The 24100-nt window shown below is 45.0% G+C and overlaps 2 protein-coding genes across 5 annotated transcripts in view; both read left to right on the forward strand.

Moving 5' to 3' along the window:
• Nucleotides 1–1236: 1236 nt before the first annotated feature.
• LOC141114287 (olfactory receptor 8H1-like) lies at nucleotides 1237–2190 on the forward strand. Its single transcript, XM_073607888.1, has one exon. It carries the CDS (start codon nucleotides 1237–1239, stop codon nucleotides 2188–2190), a length of 954 nt encoding a protein of 317 aa, XP_073463989.1.
• A 13213-nt stretch (nucleotides 2191–15403) lies between these two features.
• STXBP4 (syntaxin binding protein 4) overlaps nucleotides 15404–24100 on the forward strand; it is a 259435-nt gene continuing 250738 nt past the window's right edge. The window contains exon 1 of one of the 4 annotated variants that reach the window (XM_073606628.1): nucleotides 15404–15908. Coding sequence is in view for 2 of the 4 variants with exons in the window: in XM_073606626.1 (XP_073462727.1) it covers nucleotides 16569–16624 (56 nt within the window). In the remaining 2 variants the exon portion in view is untranslated. Of the gene's footprint in view, nucleotides 15909–16008; nucleotides 16140–16208; nucleotides 16625–16724; nucleotides 16797–24100 lie in introns of those variants that run through there. The other 3 variants (XM_073606627.1, XM_073606626.1, XM_073606625.1) reach the window with 3 other exon arrangements.

The raw sequence follows: 24100 nt of genomic DNA on the forward strand, positions 1-24100 counted from the left end.
TTAGCTGATCTGCATGACTAAGCATGTGCTCAGCAGGGAGAACATGTTTCAAAGTACTCTGTACCAGAATAAAGCCAGATATCTCTGCACTAGCAATCTGGGCTCAGGTCTATGATTCCTAAATTCTAGATATAATATAACAGGCCTGTACTCAGAGAAAGGGGTTAGTGTACTTCAAGTTTCCTCCTGTGTCAGTGCTAAACACAAAGGAACTCATAGCTATGGGGTCTCACTAGAAGGAGATTAGAACTGATAGGACATCTACTGGATTTCTTTACCCTTGTATGTAAGATCAGGACTGCTGCCACTTATAGTTTCATACTGGCTGTGTACTGTTGTCTGGACACTAGGACTACTGGGACTTGTAGTTCCATACTAGCTGTGTGCTGCTTTATGGACACTGGGACCACTGGGACTTGTGTTGCTGCCAAACACCGAATGTGATCATTGCTGGGGTTGGATTACTTTGTGGCCCACCCAAATTGTTATATTTATCCTCTCTATTCTGGTTCCTTCTGGTGAGCAAATGCCCTGGATGTTGAGCCACGTGTGCTTAGCCTCAGGCTGGATTCACATATTTGTATCTTGCTTGGAGTGTTTTCTATTGAAATCAATGGAATTGCAACAAAACGTATCCCAATGCATCTCGCACCACGTTGATGTAAATTATGATGCACATTGACATCCAATAAAAAGTGCATTGCAGCATGATTTGGAAACCGCACAACAATACATGTTAATGTGCGTCAACTCACATTGGCATGCATTTTGATGCACTTCCATGGACTTCAATGGATAGTGCATCAGGTGAATAAAGAATAGGTTTAAATCCACCCTCTTTGTGCTCCTAGTTCGTCACACCCTGCTCTCTTTTTTCTATTTTTTTATTGGTGGATGTCAGTGACAGCTGAGATTGAGAGCCAACAGCCATGCAAAGTGTTGGCTCCCAAAGGGGGGGATGTTTATAAACGTAATTTATAAAAGGGAAAATCCATATCTTACAATATATAACGTATTGCAAGAAAATAAGAAAAAATATTATCTAGTGTTAGCAAAACAATCAAAACTGACTAGTATATTATTCCTAAAACATATTATTTCTCGCACAAGTGATGTCTTTCAGTTTATCAATCAAAGAAGCCACTTGGACGAGTGATTTGCTACTTCTAGTTACATGATCTGGTTGACTATAAACCATCATAGACCAGAAAAGAAACATTTTTATACTGCAGATTTATGGATTCGATCAACATTACGTCTGGAAAGAATTATACAAAAGTCTCAGAATTTGTTCTTCTAGGATTGGGAAACCTTCACGAAATAAATCTTGTAATGTTTATAGTCTTCCTAATCATCTTTATATTTACTATCACAGGAAATCTTCTGATCATTGTATTAGTGTCCATCACCCCAGCCCTTCAGATACCTATGTATTATCTCCTAAGTCATCTCTCATTTTCAGATCTCTTGATTTCAACCAACATTCTTCCAAACATGCTTGGCAGTCTTCTTCCTGGGAAGGAAATAATTACTTTCTGTGGCTGCATCACACAATTTTATTTTTTCAGCGCTACAACTGTTACGGAATGTTTCCTCCTCTCAATCATGTCCTATGATCGGTACTTGGCCATCTGTAACCCTTTGAGATATTCCTGTATCATGAACATGATGTTTTGTGTCAAACTTTCGATCTGGCCATGGCTGTTGAGTTTTACTTCAAATCTTGTAGTCGTTCTGCCTGTATCCAATTTTGACTTTTGTGCTGACAATGTCATTGACCATTTCTACTGTGACCTCTTCCCTCTTCAGAAGCTCTCTTGTTCAGACACCTATTCGGTTGAACTAGTAGTTTTTGTTTTTTCCTTGCCAATATTTATTTTTCCATGTGGTTTTATTATGGTGACATACATCCACATCTTCCATACTATTCTAAGCATACTGTCCACAACAGGCAAACAAAAAGCTTTTTCAACCTGCAGTTCTCACCTTCTTGTGGTGGGGTTGTTTTACGGGACACTGATAGCTAAATACATGATACCCTCTAAAGGGCACTCTTTGATTATCAATAAGATTGCATCTTTACTTCACACTGTGTTTACTCCTTTATTTAACCCTATTATATATAGTCTGAGGAACCAAGAAATCAGGACAGCATTTCAAAAAACTTTAGAAATAATCACTTTTAATTAAGGATACATTCTTTCTACCATCCCTTCTGTATTTACCTTGTTTTAAATTATGGGCAATGTAACAGGAGGAGCTGGGGCACACAAAATGTTTGCAGATCCCAAACCTTCCAGTTAAACAGAAGCAACATATATAGCAGAAAAATCTTACTATGGTTGTATCCAAGACCTATAGAAAGTTATGGGCCAATATCAGGCTCCATGTATAACTAAAACATTGATTTTCGGGGGAACAGCATTTTGATCTCAACATAGCTGGATTTGGCTGGAAATTGGGAATTTACCAGTTTACAAACTCATATTCTATGATGTATTTAATTTTTGTTCTTCATATATCTCATTTTTTATTTTTATAATTATTTTTCAAATAAATGTTTATTGCTGGGTGCTTCCATGACCCTTTGTAGTAAGACATTAAAGTCAGAGTAACGCTTTGTAAATTTTCCTGCTTATCAATTTTATATGTAATTACAAATTATACAAACATATTTTTATTAATACATATTTATAAGATTATTTACATCAGATGGATGTCCTTTAGAGGTGGACAGCAGAACCTGGCAGCCTGACACCTAGCAGCAGATGGAACATCCAGGATTATTTAAAAGAAAGTAGGAGGTGGCAGAGCGGCAGTACAGGAGTTCCAACCAATAGCAAGCACCAGTAGGTGGCAGTAGAGGGTTATCACAGTTATAGGGGGTTGTAGGGCAGTAAGGGGGTGTTCAGGATGTGGAATGGGTTCGTGGAAGGCAGGTATATTATTTGGGTTGTGGTCCCTTTAAGGGGAATGATAGAGACGTTTCTGAGTACCCAGGGGTTCTTACCCATGCAGGGATGGAGAGGACTGATTGGCAGTTCTCTTAGGATTGGTAAATCCTCATATGTGACTCACTATTCAGATGCTCTGAGAGACTTTGGGTGGGAAAGAGCCTTCAACCCTGATTACAGGGACTTTGGTCTCAAAGGTTAACCCGCCTGCAGGGGAGGCTTAAAAAGGTGCAGGGAGGAGTCTGAACCTGTCTGTGATGTAGAGTGGAGTAGTTCACAGCTATTAGGTAGTGTGGACTATCTGGCTGAGATATTGTTTGCTGAGCTCCTTCTTTTCCTGTACATGAAGCAGATGGGAACCTTAACCCAGGGGTGGGACTGTATACTGGTGGTGAGCCATAATATTGTTTTCCATATATCTGATTTATGGACTATTTGTATTTCCTTTGCCGAATAAAGCTGTATTATTTGCCTGATTTTAAAGGGATGGTAAAGACTGTTTACTTTTTGTCAGAAACCATGAACCAGACGAGACAGAAGTACAGTAAAATCACACTTGTTTTATTAATAAAAATAAAAAGGTAAATAGAGTAAGCGTAGTCAAAGCATAGCCAGAGTCCAGTAACCAGATGGGGGAGTCAGCCAAGCCAGAGTTCAGTAACCAGATTGGGTAATCAGCCAGGCCAGAAGTCAGGGATCCAAGTAGAGGAACAGCAAGCATAAGGATAAGGAGACAGAAGGGATGTCAGCAAAGCCAGTCTTTAAACAGGAACGCAGGAGATGGTTTCTTGTGATGTGACCAAGGCGAAGGCAGGAATGAAGTGAGCTGGAGATCTTTACGTAAGCGTAACGTATGAGCAGATCCACAACAGCTGGTTAACTGTGAGTGAGATGAGAGCTGGCAAGTAGCCAACAGGGGGCTGAGCGGCCAGCTCAGAGAAGGAAGGGCTGAGCCAGCCCTGACACTTTTACAAACACGTGGTTGGTGATCCTGGGCTCCCCCATATTACAGAGGCTTATAGGCAGTAATAAAAAATAAGCAGGCATCACAGAAGTGACAGGGAGGTGAAAGGGGCAGCACAGGACACCACTGCTGAAAATGGCTGATTGATGCCACATATGTCCACCTTTCCTAGCCAGAGACCTGTTTAGTGATGAGGAAGAATTAGAATCCATCAGGTTTTTCATAACTGCTCTGGGTAGATTCCCTTCCTGTCTGATCAAAACACTGATAAGTGTGGAGGGGAGCAAGGAGAAAATGGTCTCTTTAAGAAGAGGGAGGTAGTGGGGGGCTTGGGCCAGGTGCACCCATCATGTGTACTCCCTTACTTGTCAAAGGGAGGAGTACAGAATGGTCAAGGTTAAAGTGTTACTAAACCCACAACAGTAAAATTAGTCTGTATATGCAGCATAGCATGTTTGTTATACTTACTGTGGAACTTAAGGGGTTAATCCTCTGCACTGTGTAAAAAGGCTGTTTTATTCTGTATGCATAGATGCTCCCCCTCCTGCACTGTCTATCTGGGGAAAGCCAGCTAACACAGGCAGAGTAGCCGACCTGCACATGCTCAGTTGTGTCTTTTATGCTGGAGAGAATAATTACTTGTTCTCAGAGATAGCCAGGTCACATGATATTGGCGTCACACATGTGGGCGTGTATACAGGCTGAAGTGGAAATCTCCTCCTTCCTGAACTCTCAGTACTGGAGAAACTGCGCAGTATTATCACTGACCGTGGTATACAGATCAGCTAAAAAGGTATATAGTGGCAATATTTTAATGTAAAAAGAAGATTTATAAGCTGTGGGCACTGGGGGGGGGGGGGGGGGGGGGGGGCAGATTAACTATTTTTCATATTACTGGGTTTAGTAACACTTTAATATTGCAATTATGTTCCAACCACGAGGACCATGTTTTCAGGAATTTGGGCTGGGTGTCGTTTAATATAGAAGCAAGTTTTTTTGTGAGTCATGGTACCCATTATCCACTGCTTGACCTCCATAAAATTCAGGGAAGGTCGTCTCCATCCTCTAGCAATAGTGTGGCGTGTAGCTAGAATGATAAAGAACACCAACTTTCATTCAGAACTAGTGAGGTCTGGAATAGGTCTATGGAACAGTGCTCTCCTAAGATTACGTGTTACGTTTTTGTTTAGGACAGTGCAGATCAGGTTATATACCTCTATCCATAGTGTTTGTGCTTTAGGGAATTTCCACCAGATATGGTACACCACCACATCCCTGTAAGCATAGAGGGAAACCAAGGGCGTAAACTTGACTACAAGATCTGGGATCATATACCATCGGAATAATACTTTGTAAGCATTTTCCTGGGCTAGGACATTTAGGCTCGGTTCACACTAGGACGACTTGTCAGGCGACCTAGGTCGCCTGACAAGTAGCGTCCCGTTCAGTACAATGGAACCGTTCTAATCGGAGCGACGCAAGTCGCTCTGTCTTAGAAAAAGGTTCCTGTACGACTTTGGGGGCGACTTGGGGCGACTTGCATAGACTTCTATACAGAAGTCGTTTTGCAAGTCGCCCGGGCAGTCGTATGCAGGTCGCCTCGGTGAGGTGACCTGCAAGTCGTGCCGCCTCTGGTGTGAACCGAGGCTAACTGAGCATGTAGCCATTGCCAGACAGATTTTTTTCCATTCTTGGATATCTTATTCACCCAGCTCCGTTCCCAATTAAGGATAAATTGTGGCTAATGCGGGGTACACTCTAGCAGTTTTTTTCATTCAACCCAGAGGGCTGAACAAAAAAAAAAAAAAAAAACATACAGATCGCCCTACTAACACAAGCAATTTTAATGTTGTGATCTCCTTGATGAACCATTGTGTTTTGACAGGGGGACTGCCCCCCAACCCCCTCCACCAGAACACACTGATCAGCGCTCACAGCCATTAGCTGCAAACATGATCAGATGCTGATTTTCCTGCATGCTTATTTGACAAAACTGTACACACAGGCCAAAAGTCAACCAGTTCTTGCCGAACCAACCATTTTCGCCTAATTTTTGGCCCGTGTTTACCTCCCATTTTTGTACGGTGCCTTTGCCACGTGGCAAAGTTAGTCCTATGACTATGGGTCGATCGATATTGTTTTTTCAGGGCCGATACGATACCCATTTTCGGCTGCCTTTAAGACCGATAGCCGATATTGGGTGCTGATAATCTATAGATTGAAAGTTTTGTTTTGTTTTTTACACTGTCCTTTTACATTTTTTTTATCACTTTTATTGCTGTCACACGGAATGTAAACATCCCTTGTGACAGTAATAGGCAGTGACAGGTACTCTTTATGGAGGGATCTGGGGTCTATAAGACCTTCCAGCTACTTGTGATAACGGCCGAGCGTCTACTTAGCAGGCATCACCCCGGTACAACCACTTGAAGCAATATCAGTAATATCGGTAAGTTTGTTACCGAAACCAATTCTTCAAAAAAAGTGAATATCGGTCGCCAATAATCGTCCGCACCAATATTCGGTCGACCCCAAAGCATGACACCAATTATCTTTTTAGCTGTCTGGTGGCATTCTGACCACCACCGTAAGGGATGCATTCTTCCTATTGACCACCAATATAAGGGCTATGGATGGATTGATTTTTATACGGGTTCCCCGAGACCTGAAATTATTTTAGGGGTTCCTCAGGTTTTCAGAACACTCCTGGACAGTACTGCAACTTATTCATACAGTTCTTTAAGGTGTAATCTTCTCTGCTTTATAGGGTTTGTAGCCTTCTTTTGGCGGTGAGCTATGAGAAATGGCCCTCACCAAACAGGATACTGCGCTAAACCTGTAGGTAAATAAGAGAACGAGAACAGAAGAGTGGGTTTGATAATAAAGTAGGCAGTCCTCCACCCAGGACAGGGCCTCTGTGAGTAGAGGGGATTCCCTTCCTGGGAAATTAACCAGTAATATAATTAAAGTAGTAGTAGAGACAAGAGGAACTACAGTAGCCAGCAAAAGTATATAAATGCACACCAGTATGGGAATAATATAAGCTTTATATAATAAAAGGTTAATAATAGTAGATACATCCAATGTACAAACAGGTAATATCAATATAGTTCCTGACAGGAGCCCAGGTGGAATTGTGCACATATACCTGTGTATACAGTGTTTTCAGTAGAAATACCTCCAGATGAATTTTGCAGCAAAGTCCAGTTGCATGGCCCCTGAGGAGGATCGCAATATGGCATCCATCTTGGTGTCAACGACCTGAAGACAAAACCACTGGTGAAGGGGAGTTCTTCCAACTGTTGTCCAATCAGACTGGAATGTAGCTTTTCACCAGCAGAAAACCCTAGTGTGATACTCGAACTTAGAGTCAGACTATTTACTCTGCTATTCAGACCCTAGTATCTTTTAACCTGCCATGCAACCAGACCTCTAACTTCCTGTGCACCTTTGGATGCCTAACCTGGCTTTAGCCTTTGCTGGTTACTGAGCCTTGAGCTAACACTAGCAATAGAATCCTAGACCAGAAGGGACAGGGCTAACTAACATAACAACACTGAAGAAATTACACTTTGCTACAATGTAAAGTAGTGAGTGTACAGGTTGTATAACAGTGTGCATTTTCTGCCCTCTCAAAATAACTCAACACACAACCATTAATGTCTAAACCGCTGTCAACAAAAGTGAGTACACCCCTAAGTGAAAATGTCCAAGTTGGGCCCAATCAGCCATTTTCCCTCCCCGGTGTCATGTCACTCGTTAGTGTTACAAGGTCTCAGGTGTGAATGGGGAGCAGGCGTGTTAAATTTGTTGTTATCGCTCTCACTCTCTCATACTGGTCACTGGAAGTTCAACATGGGACCTCATGGCAAAGAACTCTCTGAGGAACTGAAAAAAAGAATTGTTGCTCTACATAAAGATGGCCTAGGCTAGAAGAAGATTGCCAAGACCCTGAAACTGAGCTGCAGCATGGTGGCCAAGACCAGACAGCGGTTTAATAGGACAGGTTCCACTCAGAACAGGCCTCATCATGCTCAACCAAAGAAGTTGAGTGCACGTGCTCAGCGTCATATCCAGAGGTTGTCTTTGGGAAATAGACTTATGAGTGCTGCCAGCATTGCTTCAGAGGTTGAAGGGGTGGTGGGTCAGCCTGTCAGTGCTCAGACCATACGCCGCACAATGCATCAAATTGGTCTGCATAGCTGTCTTCCCAGAAGGAAGCCTCTTCTATAGATGATGCACAAGAAAGCCTGCAAACAGTTTTCTGAAGACAAGTAGACTAAGGACATGGATTACTGGGACCATGTCCTGTGGTATGATGAGACCAAGATAAACTTATTTGGTTCAGATGGTGTAAAGCATGTGTGGCGGCAACCAGGTGAGGAGTACAAAGACAAGTGTGTCTTGCCTACAGTCAAGCATGGTGATGGGAGTATCATGGTCTGCGGCTCCATGCATGCTGTTGGCACTGGGGAGCTACAGTTCATTGAGGGAACCATGAATGCCAACATGTACTCTAACAAACTGAAGCCAAGCATGATCCCCTCCCTTCGGAGACTGGGCCGCATGGCAGTATTCCAACATAATAACAACCACAAACATGCCTCCAAGATGACTACTGCCTTGCTAACTGAGCATCTGTGGGCATCCTCAAACAGGAGGTGGAGGAGCGCAAGGTCTTTAACATCCACCTGCTCCGGTGATGTCGTCATGGAGGAGTGGAAGAGGACTCCAGTGGCAACCTGTGAAGCTCTGGTGAACTCCATGCCTAAGAAGGTTAAGGCAGTGCTGGAAAATAATGGTGGCCACACAAAATATTGACACTTTGGGCCCAATTTGGACAATTTTACATAATTAATTCTATGATATTTAATCAGCACAGTTATTTACAGTAGAGGGAAGCAGATCCCTACAGGTAGTTAAGAGAAGGTGACATATGCATTCATACCCTGTATTGTTCAGCTAGAACTATGTTGCAATCAGTTACAACAAGAAAAGTGCTCTGGCTTAAGCCATGGACAATAGATGCTTTTTTTAAAATAATTGATGCAAGATCTCATATGCCGAAGAATGACTGTCCCATTATTCCCCATCTGCTCTGCTCAGATTGGGCCGTATGGAGTTTTGGTTAGAGAAACAAAGGGATAAACTACAACTGTGGTTTCTCTTTAGAAAATTCAGACTCCTGCAAAACCTGCAGGGATGCACCCTGTATTAACCCTTTCACTGCCAGGCCCTGCACTCCACTTTTAAACTCAGCTGGAAGGACCATTTTTGCAATTTTTAATTATTTTTTCCTTACAGCTTTAAGAGTTTGTAAAAGACCCCCCCCCCCCCCCCCAACCAACCATATATTTTCTGAAAGCACATGACCTGTAGTGGTGCTACTGATTTTTAAGGCCCTGCGATATTTGCGTATAGTGAAATATCTGCGCTGCCCCAAATTAGTGAAATGACAAGGAAAAATAAATAAATTACCAAAGAAATGTGATGAATGTGATGTGTTGAAAAAATGTTAAATATGCAAAAAATATATATTTAATGTGGTGCTCTAGCTTAAATAGCCTGAATATCAGCTCATAGAATGTAGAAAAAATTAAATTGCGCTACCAAACACAGTGATATGTGCAATTATTTAATGTAAAGCATGAACACAATATTAAATATTAAAGTCTACACAGTGCTCCTGATGATGAAACGGTGATTTTGCACACTCTGATAAAACTCGGTGCTTCTGTTTGGAAGGTATAATAAAACAGTGCCGCTTACTAGATTGAGTGGATCTCAGATTATAGAGATCAAAATTCGCTCATCCAAGGATCACTCAGCTAGGCAATACTCCTCCAAGGGTTCATCCAATCCTCTCTATACAGCGGGCTCTTTGTTGATACGATGTTCCATCCTCACATTTACGGCGATACTTCTCTTCCAGTAATCTCCAACAGTGGGACATATCACAGGATAAAAAGAAGAGGCTTCATGGTGCAATACTCCAGTAAAAAAATGTATTAAAACTTCATAGGCACTGATATCCAGAAAATCGGTGAAATAAATTTTTCAACAAGCCAGCTAGCTGGTGCGTGGTGAGTTTAAGAACTGATGCTCCACCCAACGCGTTTCCCCATACAAGGCATCGACTGGGAACGGAGGCTAGGTCTAGATGTCACACACCACATGCAACGCTGGAGAGACACTGGAAACATCTTTGCAGTCTCTTCCTGTTTGGTGTCACACACCACATGCAACGCAGGAGAGACACCGGAAACATCTTTGCAGTCTCTTCCTCTTTGGTGTCATCTATAACAATGAATTCGATATTGATTTTTCATCTTAAAAACCATGTTAAATTTATAAACACATTCAAATATATATACTAACATGTTGGCAATAAAAATAGTAATAAATATCCAACAACTATATCGCACATGTAATTAATAAAAAAAAGTTTTAACATTATTTATTGGATATGATTTATAGCGGAAAGTAAAAAATAAATATATATATTTTTTTTCAAAATTGTGTGTTTATAGCGCAAAAAATAGAAAACCCAGTGGTGATCAAATGCCACCAAAAGAAAGCTCTATTTGTGGGAAAAAAATTGCATAAATGTCATTGATGTACAGCGTTGCATGACCGCACAATTGTCAGTTAAAGTAACGCAGTGCCGGATAGCAAACAATGGCCACGCATAGCTAAATACATGATACTCTCCAAAGGACACTCTTTGATTATCAATAAGATTGTATGATTACTTCACACTGTGTTTACGCCTTTATTTAACCCTATTATATATAGTTTGAAGAACCAAGATATCAGGACAGCACTTCAAAAACCTTCTTAGACATAATCATGGGCACGTAGCTGCTGGTCATCATCGTTTTTGGCAACTTTCATGTATTTAATGATAGTTTATCAGTTTACAAACTCATGTTGCATGAGATACTGTATTTAATTTTTTTCATATATCTCATTTTTTTTATCTTTATTCTTCAAATAAATGTTTATTGCAGTGTGCCTCCATGACTCTTAGTTTACAAAGGAAACTGGGCTAATAAGTTTTTAGAGTCAGAGTAATGCTTTGTTAATCTTCCTGCTTAACAATTATGGTATAAACATTGGTAAGATTATTTACCAGATTATTTTATCAGATGGATCTCCTTTACACCTATTTCTAGTAAGGGATGATAGAGAAGGAGTACAGAGGTAATAGGGGTGGGGGAAGAGCAACAGTAGGGGGCAGTGATGGGTGGCAGAGTGGTAAGTACCTGGCAGCAAAAGGGAAAATCCTAGTGGAGGGATAGTAGAAAGTGGCAGAGCCCCACTACAGGAGTTCTAGACAATGGTAGAGCAACTGTAGGCAGGGGCGGATCCAGAGCCTAGTCTCGGGAAGGGCAAAAAACAAAAATATGTTTTTTTGGGGGCAATTTGTTGGGGAAATGGCTGGTGTTGGCGCTTCAATCATCCCGGCACCATGGTTGATATGGTGTCAGGATGATTGAAGCGCATTATTTCTATTATTACATTGTTTTAAAAAATAAAATAGTTCAACTCACCATAATGCAGAATCAGTGGGAGCCCTGAGCGTGTCACTTGCCACCGTCGCCTGCCACCAGATGCAGATTGTCACTTGCCACATCACCTGCCACACGTTGAGGATTGCCACTTGCCACGTCGCCTGTCACCAGATGCAGATTGTCACTTGCCATGTTGCCTGTCACCAGATGCGGATTGTCACTTGCCACGTCACCTGTCACCAGATGTGGATTGCCACTTGCCACGTCGCCTGTCACCAGATGCAGATTGTGACTTGCCAAGTCACCTGCCACACGTTGCGGATTGTCACTTGCCACGTCACCTGCCACACGTTGTGGATTGTCACTTGCCACGTCATGGATTGTCACTTGCCACGTCACCTGCCACACGTTGTGGATTGTCACTTGCCACTTCATGGATTGTCACTTGCCACGTCACCTGCCACACATTGAGGATTGTCACTTGCCACGTCACCTGTCACCAGATGCAGATCATCACTTGCCACGTCACCTGCCAGCGGTTACAGATTGTCACTTGCTACGTCACGGATTGTCACTTGCCACGTCGCCTAACACATGTTGCGGATTGTCACTTGCTGGGTCACTTTCCTGTGTCCCAGAGTCAGGCAGCAGATTATAAGTCAGGCAGCAGAGAGATGATGTCATCTCTCTGCTTCCCGCAGCTGCCTGCACAGAGAGGGCGGAACTGTACTGCAGGGATTCAGGGCGGGCGCCGGGCATTGAGAGATGTCATCTCTCTGCTCCCCCGCCCACGGCTCCCTCATTGGCCAGCCGTCTGTTCACCCATGAGCCGCCCAGCTGTTCGCCTGCTCTCCCTCCTACGGAGCCGCCTGACAGCCTGTGGAGCCGCCCGCTCTCTAACCTGCAGAGCCGCCCGGGAAGCCGCCCGCTCTGTCACCTGTGGAGACATCTGCAGAGCCGCCCGGGAAGCTGCCCACTCTCTCACCTGCATTCTCGGGGGGGGGGGGCTATTGCCACGTTGCCCCCCCCCCTGGATCCGCCCCTGACTGTAGGTGGCAATGGTGGAGTAAAACAGTTATAGGGAGTAGTAGGGCAGTAAGGGGGTTATAATCATTAATAAAAAGGAAGAGGGACAGCACAGGCATTATAGGGAGTAGAGAAGCAGTAGACCAGGGGTTTTCAAACTACGGCCCTCCAGTTGTTCAGGAACTACAATTCCCATCATGCCTAGTCATGTCTGTGAATGTCAGAGTTTTACAATGCCTCATGGGAAGTGTAGTTCTGCAACAGCTGGAGGGCCGTAGTTTGAGGATCCCTGCAGTAGAGGAACAGTAGAGAATTTACAAGAGTTAGTAGGACAGTAGAGTGTGTGAAATTACGAGACTCTCTCACTGTGTAATTGGTCAAGAAAAGGACACAGGGTTTGCACGTTTGAGTGTAGGACTAAGGAGTGTTTGTTTTGAGTGGAGAAGACTGCTTTTGCAGCTTTCTCCAGGTTTTGGTATTCCTGAATGGTGCTCCATATGCAACGGTACCCCCATAGGGGCTGCTAAGTGATGTGGCCCACCTGTTACCTTGCCCAGCCCGGCAATTACTTCTCAGACACTCCAAGACAATAAACAGTCCATAAACTTTGTTTTTGTATTTTATTGAGGGAATTAAACTTGGATGGGGTAAGGGAAGTATGGGATGCCCAGGACAACTATATACACTCCGTTTCTACTCCTGCACATCGCTTCCTCTCTAATCTTCAGTTCATTCTCCTCAAGTTGGTCGGGTGGTCCCTGACATTTGGCTCTGGTGGTCCCTGACATTTGGCTCTGGTGGTCCCTGACATTTAGCCCTGGTGGTCCCTGACATTTGGCTCTGGTGGTCCCTGACACTTGGCTCTGGTGATCCCTAACATTTAGCTCTGGTGGTCCCTGACACTTGGCTCTGGTGATCCCTAACATTTAGCTCTGGTGGTCCCTGACATTTGGCTCTGGTGGTCCCTAACATTTAGCTCTGGTGGTCCCTGACATTTGGCTCTGGTGGTCCCTGACACTTGGCTCTGGTGATCCCTAACATTTAGCTCTGGTGGTCCCTGACACTTGGCTCTGGTGATCCCTAACATTTAGCTCTGGTGGTCCCTGACATTTGGCTCTGGTGGTCCCTAACATTTAGCTCTGGTGGTCCCTGACATTTAGCTCTGGTGGTCCCTGACACTTGGCTCTGGTGGTCCATGACATTTGGCTCTGGTGGTCCCTGACATTTGGCTCTGGTGGTCCCTGACATTTGGCTCTGGTGGTCCTTGACACTTGGCTCTGGTGGTCCCTGACATTTGGTTCTGGTGGTCCCTGACACTTGGCTCTGGTGGTCCCTAACATTTAGCTCTGGTGGTCCCTGACATTTGACTCTGGTGGTCCTTGACACTTGGCTCTGGTGGTCCCTAACATTTAGCTCTGGTGGTCCCTGACATTTGGCTCTGGTGGTCCTTGACACTTGGCTCTAGTGGTCCCTGACATTTAGCTCTGGGGGTCCCTGACATTTGGCTTTGATGAGCACTGGTGGGCTACATTTATGGGCGCTTCATTAACCACTTACGGATCGCCCGCCGCAGTTTTACGTCAGCTGTTTGAAGGAGGATATCTTTGTTTTGGCAGCAGATACCTGCCATAACCCCAGTATCCTGTTCTTCAGTGGGAGGTCCGCTACAAGATAAAAGTGGTCTCTGCGGCGGATTCGCCGCAAGATCACTTTTATCGGCGGCGGGAGAGGGCCCCCTCTCCCGCCGCAATCCGGTGCCCTCTGCTTACCGGAGCCGTCAGCAGCGGCGGAGGCAATCAGATCCTTCCTGTGGCCTGACATGGAGACGAGTGAGGGGAAGATGGCCCCCACCTGTCTCCATATCATTGCAGGGCGGAAGCAACGTCAAAACGTCACTTCCGCCCATAGTTCTTAAAGGGCCATTTTTTTTTCATTTTTTTGTATGCCAATTTTTTTTTTTTTAATTGCATTTTGGTGTAAATAAGAGATCTGAGGTCTTTTTGACCCCAGATCTCATATTTAAGAGGTCCTGTCATGCTTTTTTCTATTACAAGGGATGTTTACATTCCTTGTAATAGGAATAAAAGTGACACATTTTTTTTTTTTATTATAAAGAACAGTGTAAAAATAAAAGGTAAAATAAATAAGAATAACAAAATAAATTTTTTTAAACGCGCCCCGTCCCGACAAGCTCGCATGCAGAAGCGAACGCATATGAAAACGGTGTTAAAACTACACATGTGAGGTATCGCAGCGATCGGTAGAGCGAGAGCAATAATTCTAGCCCTAGACCTCCTCTGTAATTTAAAACAGGCAACCTGTAGAATTTTTTAAACGTCGCCTATGGAGATTTTTAAAGGGTAAAAGTTTGTCGCCATTCCACAAGGGGGCGCAATTTTGAAGCGTGACTTGTTGGGTATAAATTTACTCGGCGTAACATTATCTTTCACAATATAAAAAAAAAAATTGGGCAAACTTTACTGTTGTCTTATTTTTTCATTTAAAAAAGTGTATTTATCCCAAAAGAAAAGTGCGCTTGTAAGACCGCTGCGCAAATACGGTGTGACAGAAAGTATTGCAATGACCGTCATTTTATTCTCTAGGGTGTTAGAAAAAAATGTATAATGTTTGGGGGTTCTAAGTAATTTTCTAGCAAAAAGAAAACTGTTTTTAGTTTAACTTGTAAACAACAAATCTCAGAAAGAGGCTCGGTCCTTAAGTGGTTAAAAAGGTGGGGTATACATGGGCATGGCAGAGGGGGTGGGGTCAGGGGTGGAGCCAAGAGGGGTCTGCAAAATAAGGTTTTGCCTAGCACAGTGATGGTGAACCTTGGCACCCCCAGATGTTTTGGAACTACATTTCCCATGATGCTCCACTTCACTGCAGAGTATATGAGCATCATGGGAAATGTAGTTCCAAAACATCTGGGGTGCCAAGGTTCGCCATCACTGTCCTGGGTGTCAAAAATCCTTGCACCAGCCCTGGCTATAATATTGGGCCTGCTAGGTGCCTATCCTGCGCACAATTAGCGCCTGATTTATACGATATTGCGCTGACCCAGTCTTCTGGACAAAACGCCTCTCAACCCCTCTCCGCACTCCCGGTACCAGTGCTGCGGATTGTGATTGGTCAGCAGGCTTTCTAAAAAAACAAAAAAAAAAAAAGAGAAGACTCTTCTACTTCCTATAGGCTCTTGCGCCTGCCACTCTCTGGTGGGCGTGCACCGATTTGGCCGGGTGGGCGGAGAGAAGCGGGAGAACTGATTGGTTGGATATCTTGCAGCCACGCCTTGACAGGGGGGAATGTTATCATTTGTTGGGTGCGAGGGATGGGCGGATCTTCCTTCTGCTAGGCCACGCCCACGTGCTCCTTCTTGCGCTATATAGTCGTGTAGCGCCCAAGCCCCGGGATGTTGTTGTTGTAATGCGGGGTAGAAGAGTACACTGCCGGGTAGGAGCGGTACAGGGGAGGAGTCATGGAATGAAGCAGAGGGGTTGTTGTATACGAAGAGTGGTATTGGGGCGTGGTACGGAGTAGTAAGGGGGCGGAGCAGCTTGGTGAACACACCCACCAGCACATACACACACAGGTGACCTAGGAGGGGGCGTTTCGCACCAGCACCCTAGCCCCGCCTCTCCCATTTCCGTTCTCCGCTGACAGAACACCGGCTACAGGAGGAGGGTGAGGGGTGTGATGGGGGTGGGGTGGTTGCGTAGTGCGGGTCACATGACTGCCGTGTGTATTGTGTATGAGGAGCTCTCTGCCCCCTCCCCCCCCATAGGTCATCAGCTGCTGTTGTACTACAAGAGTCAGCATGGCCTTCTAGCTGTGACACCTCCTGTATGATTGTCCATCTTCATCCCTCCATAGATCTCCTCACCCTGGGGCACCACTGATCACCGGGCACTATAGAGGATGCTGGGAGTGTCTCCCCTCCTCCCCCTCATTATTAGGTGCCTTGGACCCCAAACAATGAGTACCGTTCATATCTGTGCAACTTAAAATTGCAGCGACTTTAACCACGTGCCCACCGGGCACTTTTACCCCCCCCCCCTTCCTGTCAGCACTGATAGGTGGCACTGATGAAGAGGCACTGATGAGGAGGTACTGATGGGCACTGATGAGGAGGCACTGATGGGCACTGATGAGGAGGCACTGATGAGGAGGTACTGATGGGCACTGATGAGGAGGTACTGATGGGCACTGATGAGGAGGTACTGATGGGCACTGATGAGGAGGCACTGATGAGGAGGTACTGATGGGCACTGATGAGGAGGTACTGATGGGCACTGATGAGGAGGTACTGATGGGCACTGATGAGGAGGCACTGATGAGGAGGTACTGATGGGCACTGATGAGGAGGCACTGATGGGCACTGATGAGGAGGTACTGATGGGCACTGATGAGGAGGTACTGATGGGCACTGATGAGGAGGCACTGATGGGCACTGATGAGGAGGTACTGATGGGCACTGATGAGGAGGTACTGATGGGCACTGATGAGGAGGCACTAGGGTTTCCACATCATCCCTTTAACCCAGGACACATATTCATTACACAGGTTCTGAGGCTGATTTAATGCAGATAAGTCACCAAGTGAGTTTAATTACCACCTTAATCAGCCACAGAACCTGTGTAATTAATGTGTGTCCTGGATTAAAGGGATGATGTGGAAACCCTAGGAGGCACTGATGGGTACCGATAGGAGGCACTGATGAAGAGGTACTGATGGGAGACACTGATGAAGAGGTACTGATGGGCACTGATGAGGAGATACTGATGGGCACTGATGGGAGACACTGATGAGAAGGTACTGATGGGCACTGATGAGGAGGCACTGATGGGTACTGATAGGCACTGATAGGAGGCACTGATGAAGAGGTACTGATGGGAGACACTGATGGGCACTGATGAGGAGGCACTGATGGTAGGCACTGATGGGCACTGAAAGGAGGCACTGATGAAGAGGTACTGATGGGAGACACTGATGGGCACTGATGAGGAGGCACTGATGGGCACTGATAGGAGGCACTGATGAAGAGGTACTGATGGGAGACACTGATGGACACTGATGAGGAGGCACTGATGGGCACTGATGAGGAGGCACTGATAGGAGGCACTGATAGGAGGCACTGATTGGTAGGCACTGATGGGCACTGATAGGAGGCACTGATGAAGAGGTACTGATGGGAGACACTGATGGGCACTGATGAGGAGGTACTGATGGGCACTGATAACAAGGCTGAAGGTCCATCTCCTCTTTAGTCCTGAGGAAGCGGCGCCCATGGTTGCCAAAAAGATTGCCAAATTTTGATTCATCTGACCACAGAATAGTTTTCCACTTTGCGACAGACCATTTTAAATGAGCTTTGGCCCAGAGAAGACAACCGCGTCTCTGGATCGTGTTCAGATATGGCCTCCTCTTTGCATGATAGAGCTTTACCTTGCATTTTTGGATGGTATGGTGAACTGTGTTCACAGACAGTGATTTGTAGAACTATTCCTGAGTCCATGCAGCGATGTCCATCACAGAATCGTACCTGGTTTTAATGCGATGCTGTCTAAGGGCTCGAAGAACACCGGCATCCAATATTGCATCTCGGCCTAGTCCCTTGCGCACAGAGAATTTTCCAGATTCTTGATATTACAGGGATCCTCAAACTACGGCCCTCCAGCTGTTGCAGAACTACATATCCCATGAGCGATTGTAAAACTCTGACATTCACAGACATGACTAGGCATGATGGGAATTGTAGTTCCTAAACAACTGGAGGGCCGTAGTTTGAAGACCCCCTGCTGTAGATGATGATAAAGTCTCTGCAATTTTATGTTGACGATTATTATTGTGAAATTGTTTAAACTCGGCTTTTCACTAATTAGTGAACCTCTGCCCATCTTTACTTCTAAGACACTTTGGATGTATACAGAACCTAAGACTGGTGTATACAGAGCCTGATGCAGTTGTGCAAAGTAACCAATCAGATTCTAACATCAGCTTGTTCAATCAAGCTTGACAGTTAGCCTCCGTTTACACCGGTGCGACTTGTCATGCGATCTGACAGTTCCAAATTGCGTGACAAGTCACACCCCATTGCCAGCAATGGAACCGTTCATATCCCTGGGACTCCTGTCGCAGCGATTTTGCAAAAGGTTCCTGCACTACTTTTTGCCGATTTCATTGCAACTTGCATAGATTTCTGTTAAATGAAGTTGCAAGCCGCAATGAATTTAGCAGTGCAAATTGCAGATTTCAAATTGCACTGAAGTAGCTGATTGGTTACTTTGCACAGCTGCACCAGATTCTGTGTGCATCACCTTTAGTAAGGCCCCTTTCACACTGGGGCAGGGGCGGCGTTGGCGGTAAAGCGCCGCTATTCGTATTTGCGGGGTATTCAGCCGCTAGTGGGGAGCTTTTAACCCCCGCTAGCGGACAGAAAAGGGTTAAAACCACCCTCAAAGCGCTGCTGCAGCAGCGCCATGCCGGCGGTTCAGCCGCACTGCCCAATGATTTCAATGGGCGGGAGCGATGGAGGATCGGTACACAATCCGCTCCTTCACTGCTCCAAAGATGCCGCTAGCAGGACTTTTTTAACTGTCCTGCCTGCGCACCGCTGACGATCCTTTACAATCACTTTAAGGAAGCCAGGATGTGTCGGCTCTTTGACAATTAGCTGTTCACAGGTTGTTAAAGAGGCTGCTCCTTAGCAACCAGCCACAAGGCACCCTGGGTGCGTTTTTGGGGCATTTTTGTTGCAGTTCTCATTGACTTCAATGGTAGGTGCATCTTTGGTGAGCGTTTTAAAAGCGCACTAAAGATGCAGCATGCAGGGCTTTTCAAACTGGAGCAAAGTGATGTGAAAAGTCTCATAGGCTTTAAAGGCAAATCATTTTTTATGTGCTTTTGTCACTCTGGAAATGTGCGTTGCAGCAAAAGTGTATCAGAGGGAAAGCGCCCTCACTTTGCCAGCTTAGTGTTGCCCTGTCCCAACTTTTTTTTTTTTGTTGCCATCCGTTGCAAAAATATCCTTTTTTTTTCTTAAATTGTTTATTTTCTCAGTGTAAAGATTTAATATGATTTCTATTTTCTATTGTGAACAAAATACAGATTCATGAGATTTACAAATCATTGTATTCTGTTTTTATGTAGATTTTACACAACTTTTTTGGGAACTAGGGTTGTATACAGTGCCCTGTTTTACAGGAAGTTGTTTTTTTTTTTTCTTTAATTTCAGCAATGCATTTAATTTAAAGAACCTTTCCATTTTATCAGGGGCAGGATTTTATATATAAAAAAATGTTGCAGGTAGGGTTGCACTGATACAGTTTTTTTTTTTTTACCGGCAAGTATGAGTAATAATACTTTCAGTCAAGTACTTGCCGATACCGAGTACTGATACATTTGGGGTGCGATTTAAGCCTATACAAGATGAATGTGGTGCGATTCCTGTCCGAATCGCATGCAGTTTCCATCATTAATCTTGTGCGAACCCAGGCTGAAGTCGCTATGACAAGCCCAGGTTCACACAGGAGCGGTGAGGGAAACTGCTTGTAAATCGGACAGGAATCGCACCACATTCCTGTTCAAATCACATGCGATTTCTTTGCAGTGGAATTTGAGCTCATTCATTTTGTATGGTCTCAAATCGCAATGTAAAGGTATCTGTTTTAGGAGTCAGAGCATTTGTATGAGTACCAGAGCAAATGTTTTTAGTATAAGCACTATACAATGCTAGTTGCAGGTATAAGGTGTATGCATCTAGAGGTTCCCACATATACATGCAGCAGCTTCCATTACTTTCTAATGTTCCAGAATTCTCTGCCGCCTTGAAAGGGCAGAGCAGTGACTTTTGAGGGTGTGGTCATCTTCTCCCATCCACCTCCCAAATTCCTATTGGACCATCAGTATCATGTGCTGCTTTGATCAGTAGGGATGTGTGGTAGGTGGTAGGGATTGGAAAAGCTCCATCACTACCAGTAAATGCGGGTACTTTGCCTGTTAGATTAATGGACATTCCGCTGTAGCTGGGGACAATGAGAGCTGCTGCAGGAATGTGAAGGCTCCTCTAAGGGCTTCATTTTTGCTGTCACTTTAACCACTTACGGACCGCCGCACGCTGATATACGTCCTTATTTTGAAGAGGAATATCGTTGTTATGGCAGCAGCCAACTGCCATAACCCCGGTATCCTCTTTTTCGACCGGCGGTCCGGTTTCCGATAATAGTGGTCTCTTCGATGTATTCGTCGCAAGATCACTTTTATCGGCGGCGGGAGAGGCCCCCCCCCCCCTGCCGCGCTCCGATGCCCTCCGCCGCTTACCGGAGCCGTCAGCAGCGGCGGAGGCGATTGGATCCGTTCACGTCGGTGGCATGGAGTTGAGTGAGGGGAGGATGGCCCCCACCCGTCTCCATATCATTGCAGGGCGGAAGCGATGTCAAAACGTTACTTCCGCCTATAGCATAGTCTTTTTTTTTAACTTTTACCTACAGGTAAGCCTATAATAAGGCTTACCTGTAGGTAAAAAAAATTTCTCCTAAACCTGTACGGTTTAGGAGATATTCCCCTTGCTATGAGCCGCTGACTGCAGCGGCGCATGCGCACAGGGGATTCTCGGCTGAAGGCCCGGCAACTGCCGGACCTCGCCGGGTAAGATATCTTCCGCGCGCATGCGCGGGAGTGATGACATCGCGGCTCCAACCACTCACAGCGCTGGAACCGCGATACCCGGAAGACACGCCGAGGCAACATGACAGCTCCCTCGCCGTGGACCAGGTAAGATACTGACGCCTCGTTCTAAGGTAAGTATTTCATAATGAGCTAGTATGCGGTGCATACTAGCTCATTATGCCTTTTGCTTTACAGGGGTAAAAAAAAAAAAAATTAGTGGGTATACAACCGCTTTAAAGAGCCATTTATTTATTTATTTATTTTTTTAAATTACAACTTTTTTTTAAATTGCATTTTAGTGTAAATATAAAATCTGAGGTCTTTTTGACCCCAGATCTCAGATTTGGGCTAGGTTCCCACTGCTGCGATGCGGGAACGCTGTGAATCTCCTGCGGGTTCCCGCATCGCACGTCTGCCGGCAGCAGTTCACACTGCCCTATGCGAACTGCTGGGAGTGTCAGTTAAAAGTTAACGACACCCCCCAAATCAGTTCGCATGTCGCAGTGCGATCTGCAAACTCGGACAGGAATCGGATCGCGTGGGTGTGAACACCCACGCGATCTGATTCTACTGCGGACCAAAAAAAAGGGTCCTGTACGAGTTTGGTGCCGAATGCGATGCAAATTCAGCCATACTATCTGTATGGCTGAAATCGCATCGCACAGAGATCGGATGTGATTTGCACTGCAGTGCGGTGCGAATCACACCTGATCTCGGACACCGCAGCAGTGGGAACCTAGCCTATAGGGGTCCTGTCATGCTTTTTTTCTATTACAAGAGATGTTTACATTCCTTGTAATAGGAATAAATGTGACCCAATTTTTTTTGTAAAAGAACAGTGTAAAAATAAAAAATAAAAGGTAAATAAATAATAATAAAAAAAAAAATTTTAAACGCGTCCCGTCCCGACGAGCTCGCGTGCAGAAGCGAACGCATACTTGTGTAGCGCCCACATATGAAGACGGTCTTCAAACCACACATGTGAGGTATCGCCGCGATCAGTAGAGCGAGAGCAATAATTCTAGCCCTAGACCTCCTCTGTAACTCAAAACATGTAACCTGTAGAATTTTTTAAACGTCACCTATGGAAATTTTTAAGGGTAAAAGTTTGTCGCCATTCCACAAGCGGGCGCAATTTTGAAGCATGACATGTTGGGTATCAATCTGCTCGGTGTAACATTATCTTTCACAATATAAGAAAAATATTGGGCTAACTTTACTGTTGTCTTATTTTTTTATTAAAAAAATTGTATTTTTTCCAAAAAAAGTGCGCTTGTAAGACCGCTGCGCAAATACGGTGTGACAGAAAGTATTGCAAGGACCGCCATTTTATTCTCTAGGGTGTTAGAAAAAAAAATGTATAATGTTTGGGGGTTCTAAGTAATTTTCTAGCAAAAAAAAAATGTTTTTAACTTGTAAACAACAAATCTCAAAAAGAGGTTCGGTCGTTAAGTGGTTAAGAGACCGACAGCAGATCTTTCCTGAACATGCCACTTGGTAAAGCCATACCGCCCAACTTTTTGAGATGGGAACGGAGGACACCTATTACCAAAAGTATGCAGCCATAGGACACACCCCCTACCACACCCCTCTTAGGCCCCTTTCACACTGGCTTTCCGATCAGGTCTGCCTGTCCGTTTTTTCAGGCGGACCTGATCGGACGCTCCATGCACCTCTATGGAGGAGCGGATGTCAGAGGTGACACCGCCGATATCCCTGATCCCATCCTGTCCGTGAAATCCAGATGGATGGAGACCCCAATTTCCAATCGGTCTGGAGAATCGGATCGGATCAAAACGGACAGGCGGTCTGTATTCGTCTGATCTCCCATAGAGAGCAGCGGGGCTCTGACAGGTCCGGCTCTACACAGTGAGCGGAGATGGACCCTTCACCTGCCTGCTCAGCGGGGATCAACAGGGCCATCTCCCGCTGAGCAAAACAGAGTCTGTCAGGCAAGAGGGACTTTGTTCCAAATCAGGGACAGTCTCTCAAAATCAGGGACAGTTGGGATCTATAGTAAAGCTGCACCTGTCTGGTACTTCCAATTTAAAGTGGAACTCCAACCACAGGTGTTATTACTAATCCATTACAAATAAGTGCTTTCTTGCCAGGTGTATTACCTGTTGTGTCCTTTTTAATGTATAGTCCATTGGTTTCTAACTGCTGGATGCTACAGTCGGTGCTGTAGTTTTGCTGCTGCCTGTGAAGGGACCCTTTTGCTTGTCTTCTTTTGTCCTCTCCCCTAGTCTATTCACTGAACCCCTTTTATTCTGTGAACATACCGTATATACTCGAGTATAAGTCGAGGCCCTAATTTACCACAAAAAAATGGGAAAAACTTATTGACCCGAGTAGAAGACGAGGGTGAGAAATGCACAGCTACTATAAGTGGAAAAGAGGGTCAACAGTGCCCATTTGCAGCATCACTGTGCCCATTTGCAGCCTCACTGTGCCCATTTGCAGCCATAGGTCCCCCGAACTTCAAACTTGGTAGTTAAGGGTTCCTAGATGCCCCCTAGCTGCAGCCAAAATTTGGGGTCTCTGAACCCAAAGGGTCCCGAAATGACATTGCTGCAGATGGACACAGTTGACCAAGTTTGGGGCCCCGTATCTCGGGGCCACTTAGTGCTAAGAACCCCAAATTTGGTGTGAAAACCCAGTGGAACTAGCACCATAAAATATCCAAAGCTGGGGTTTCTAGCACCAAGTGGCCCCGAGATACAGGGCCCCAAAAATCGGTTCAGAAAATGTCAAGCACTTTTCTGTAGCAAAGAATGACATTTTCCGAACCAGCTTTGGGGCCCCGTATCTCGGGGCTACTTGGTGCTACGAACTCCATCTTTGGAAATTTTGTGGTACCAGTTCTACTGGGTTTGCACACCAAATTTGGGGTTCCTAGCACTAAGTAGCCCTGAGATACAGGGCCCCAAATTCGGTTCAGAAAATGTCAAGCACTTTTCTGCAGCAGAGAATGACAT

This window comes from Aquarana catesbeiana, linkage group LG12 (assembly GCF_042186555.1).
Source record: "Aquarana catesbeiana isolate 2022-GZ linkage group LG12, ASM4218655v1, whole genome shotgun sequence".
NCBI lineage: Eukaryota > Metazoa > Chordata > Amphibia > Anura > Ranidae > Aquarana > Aquarana catesbeiana.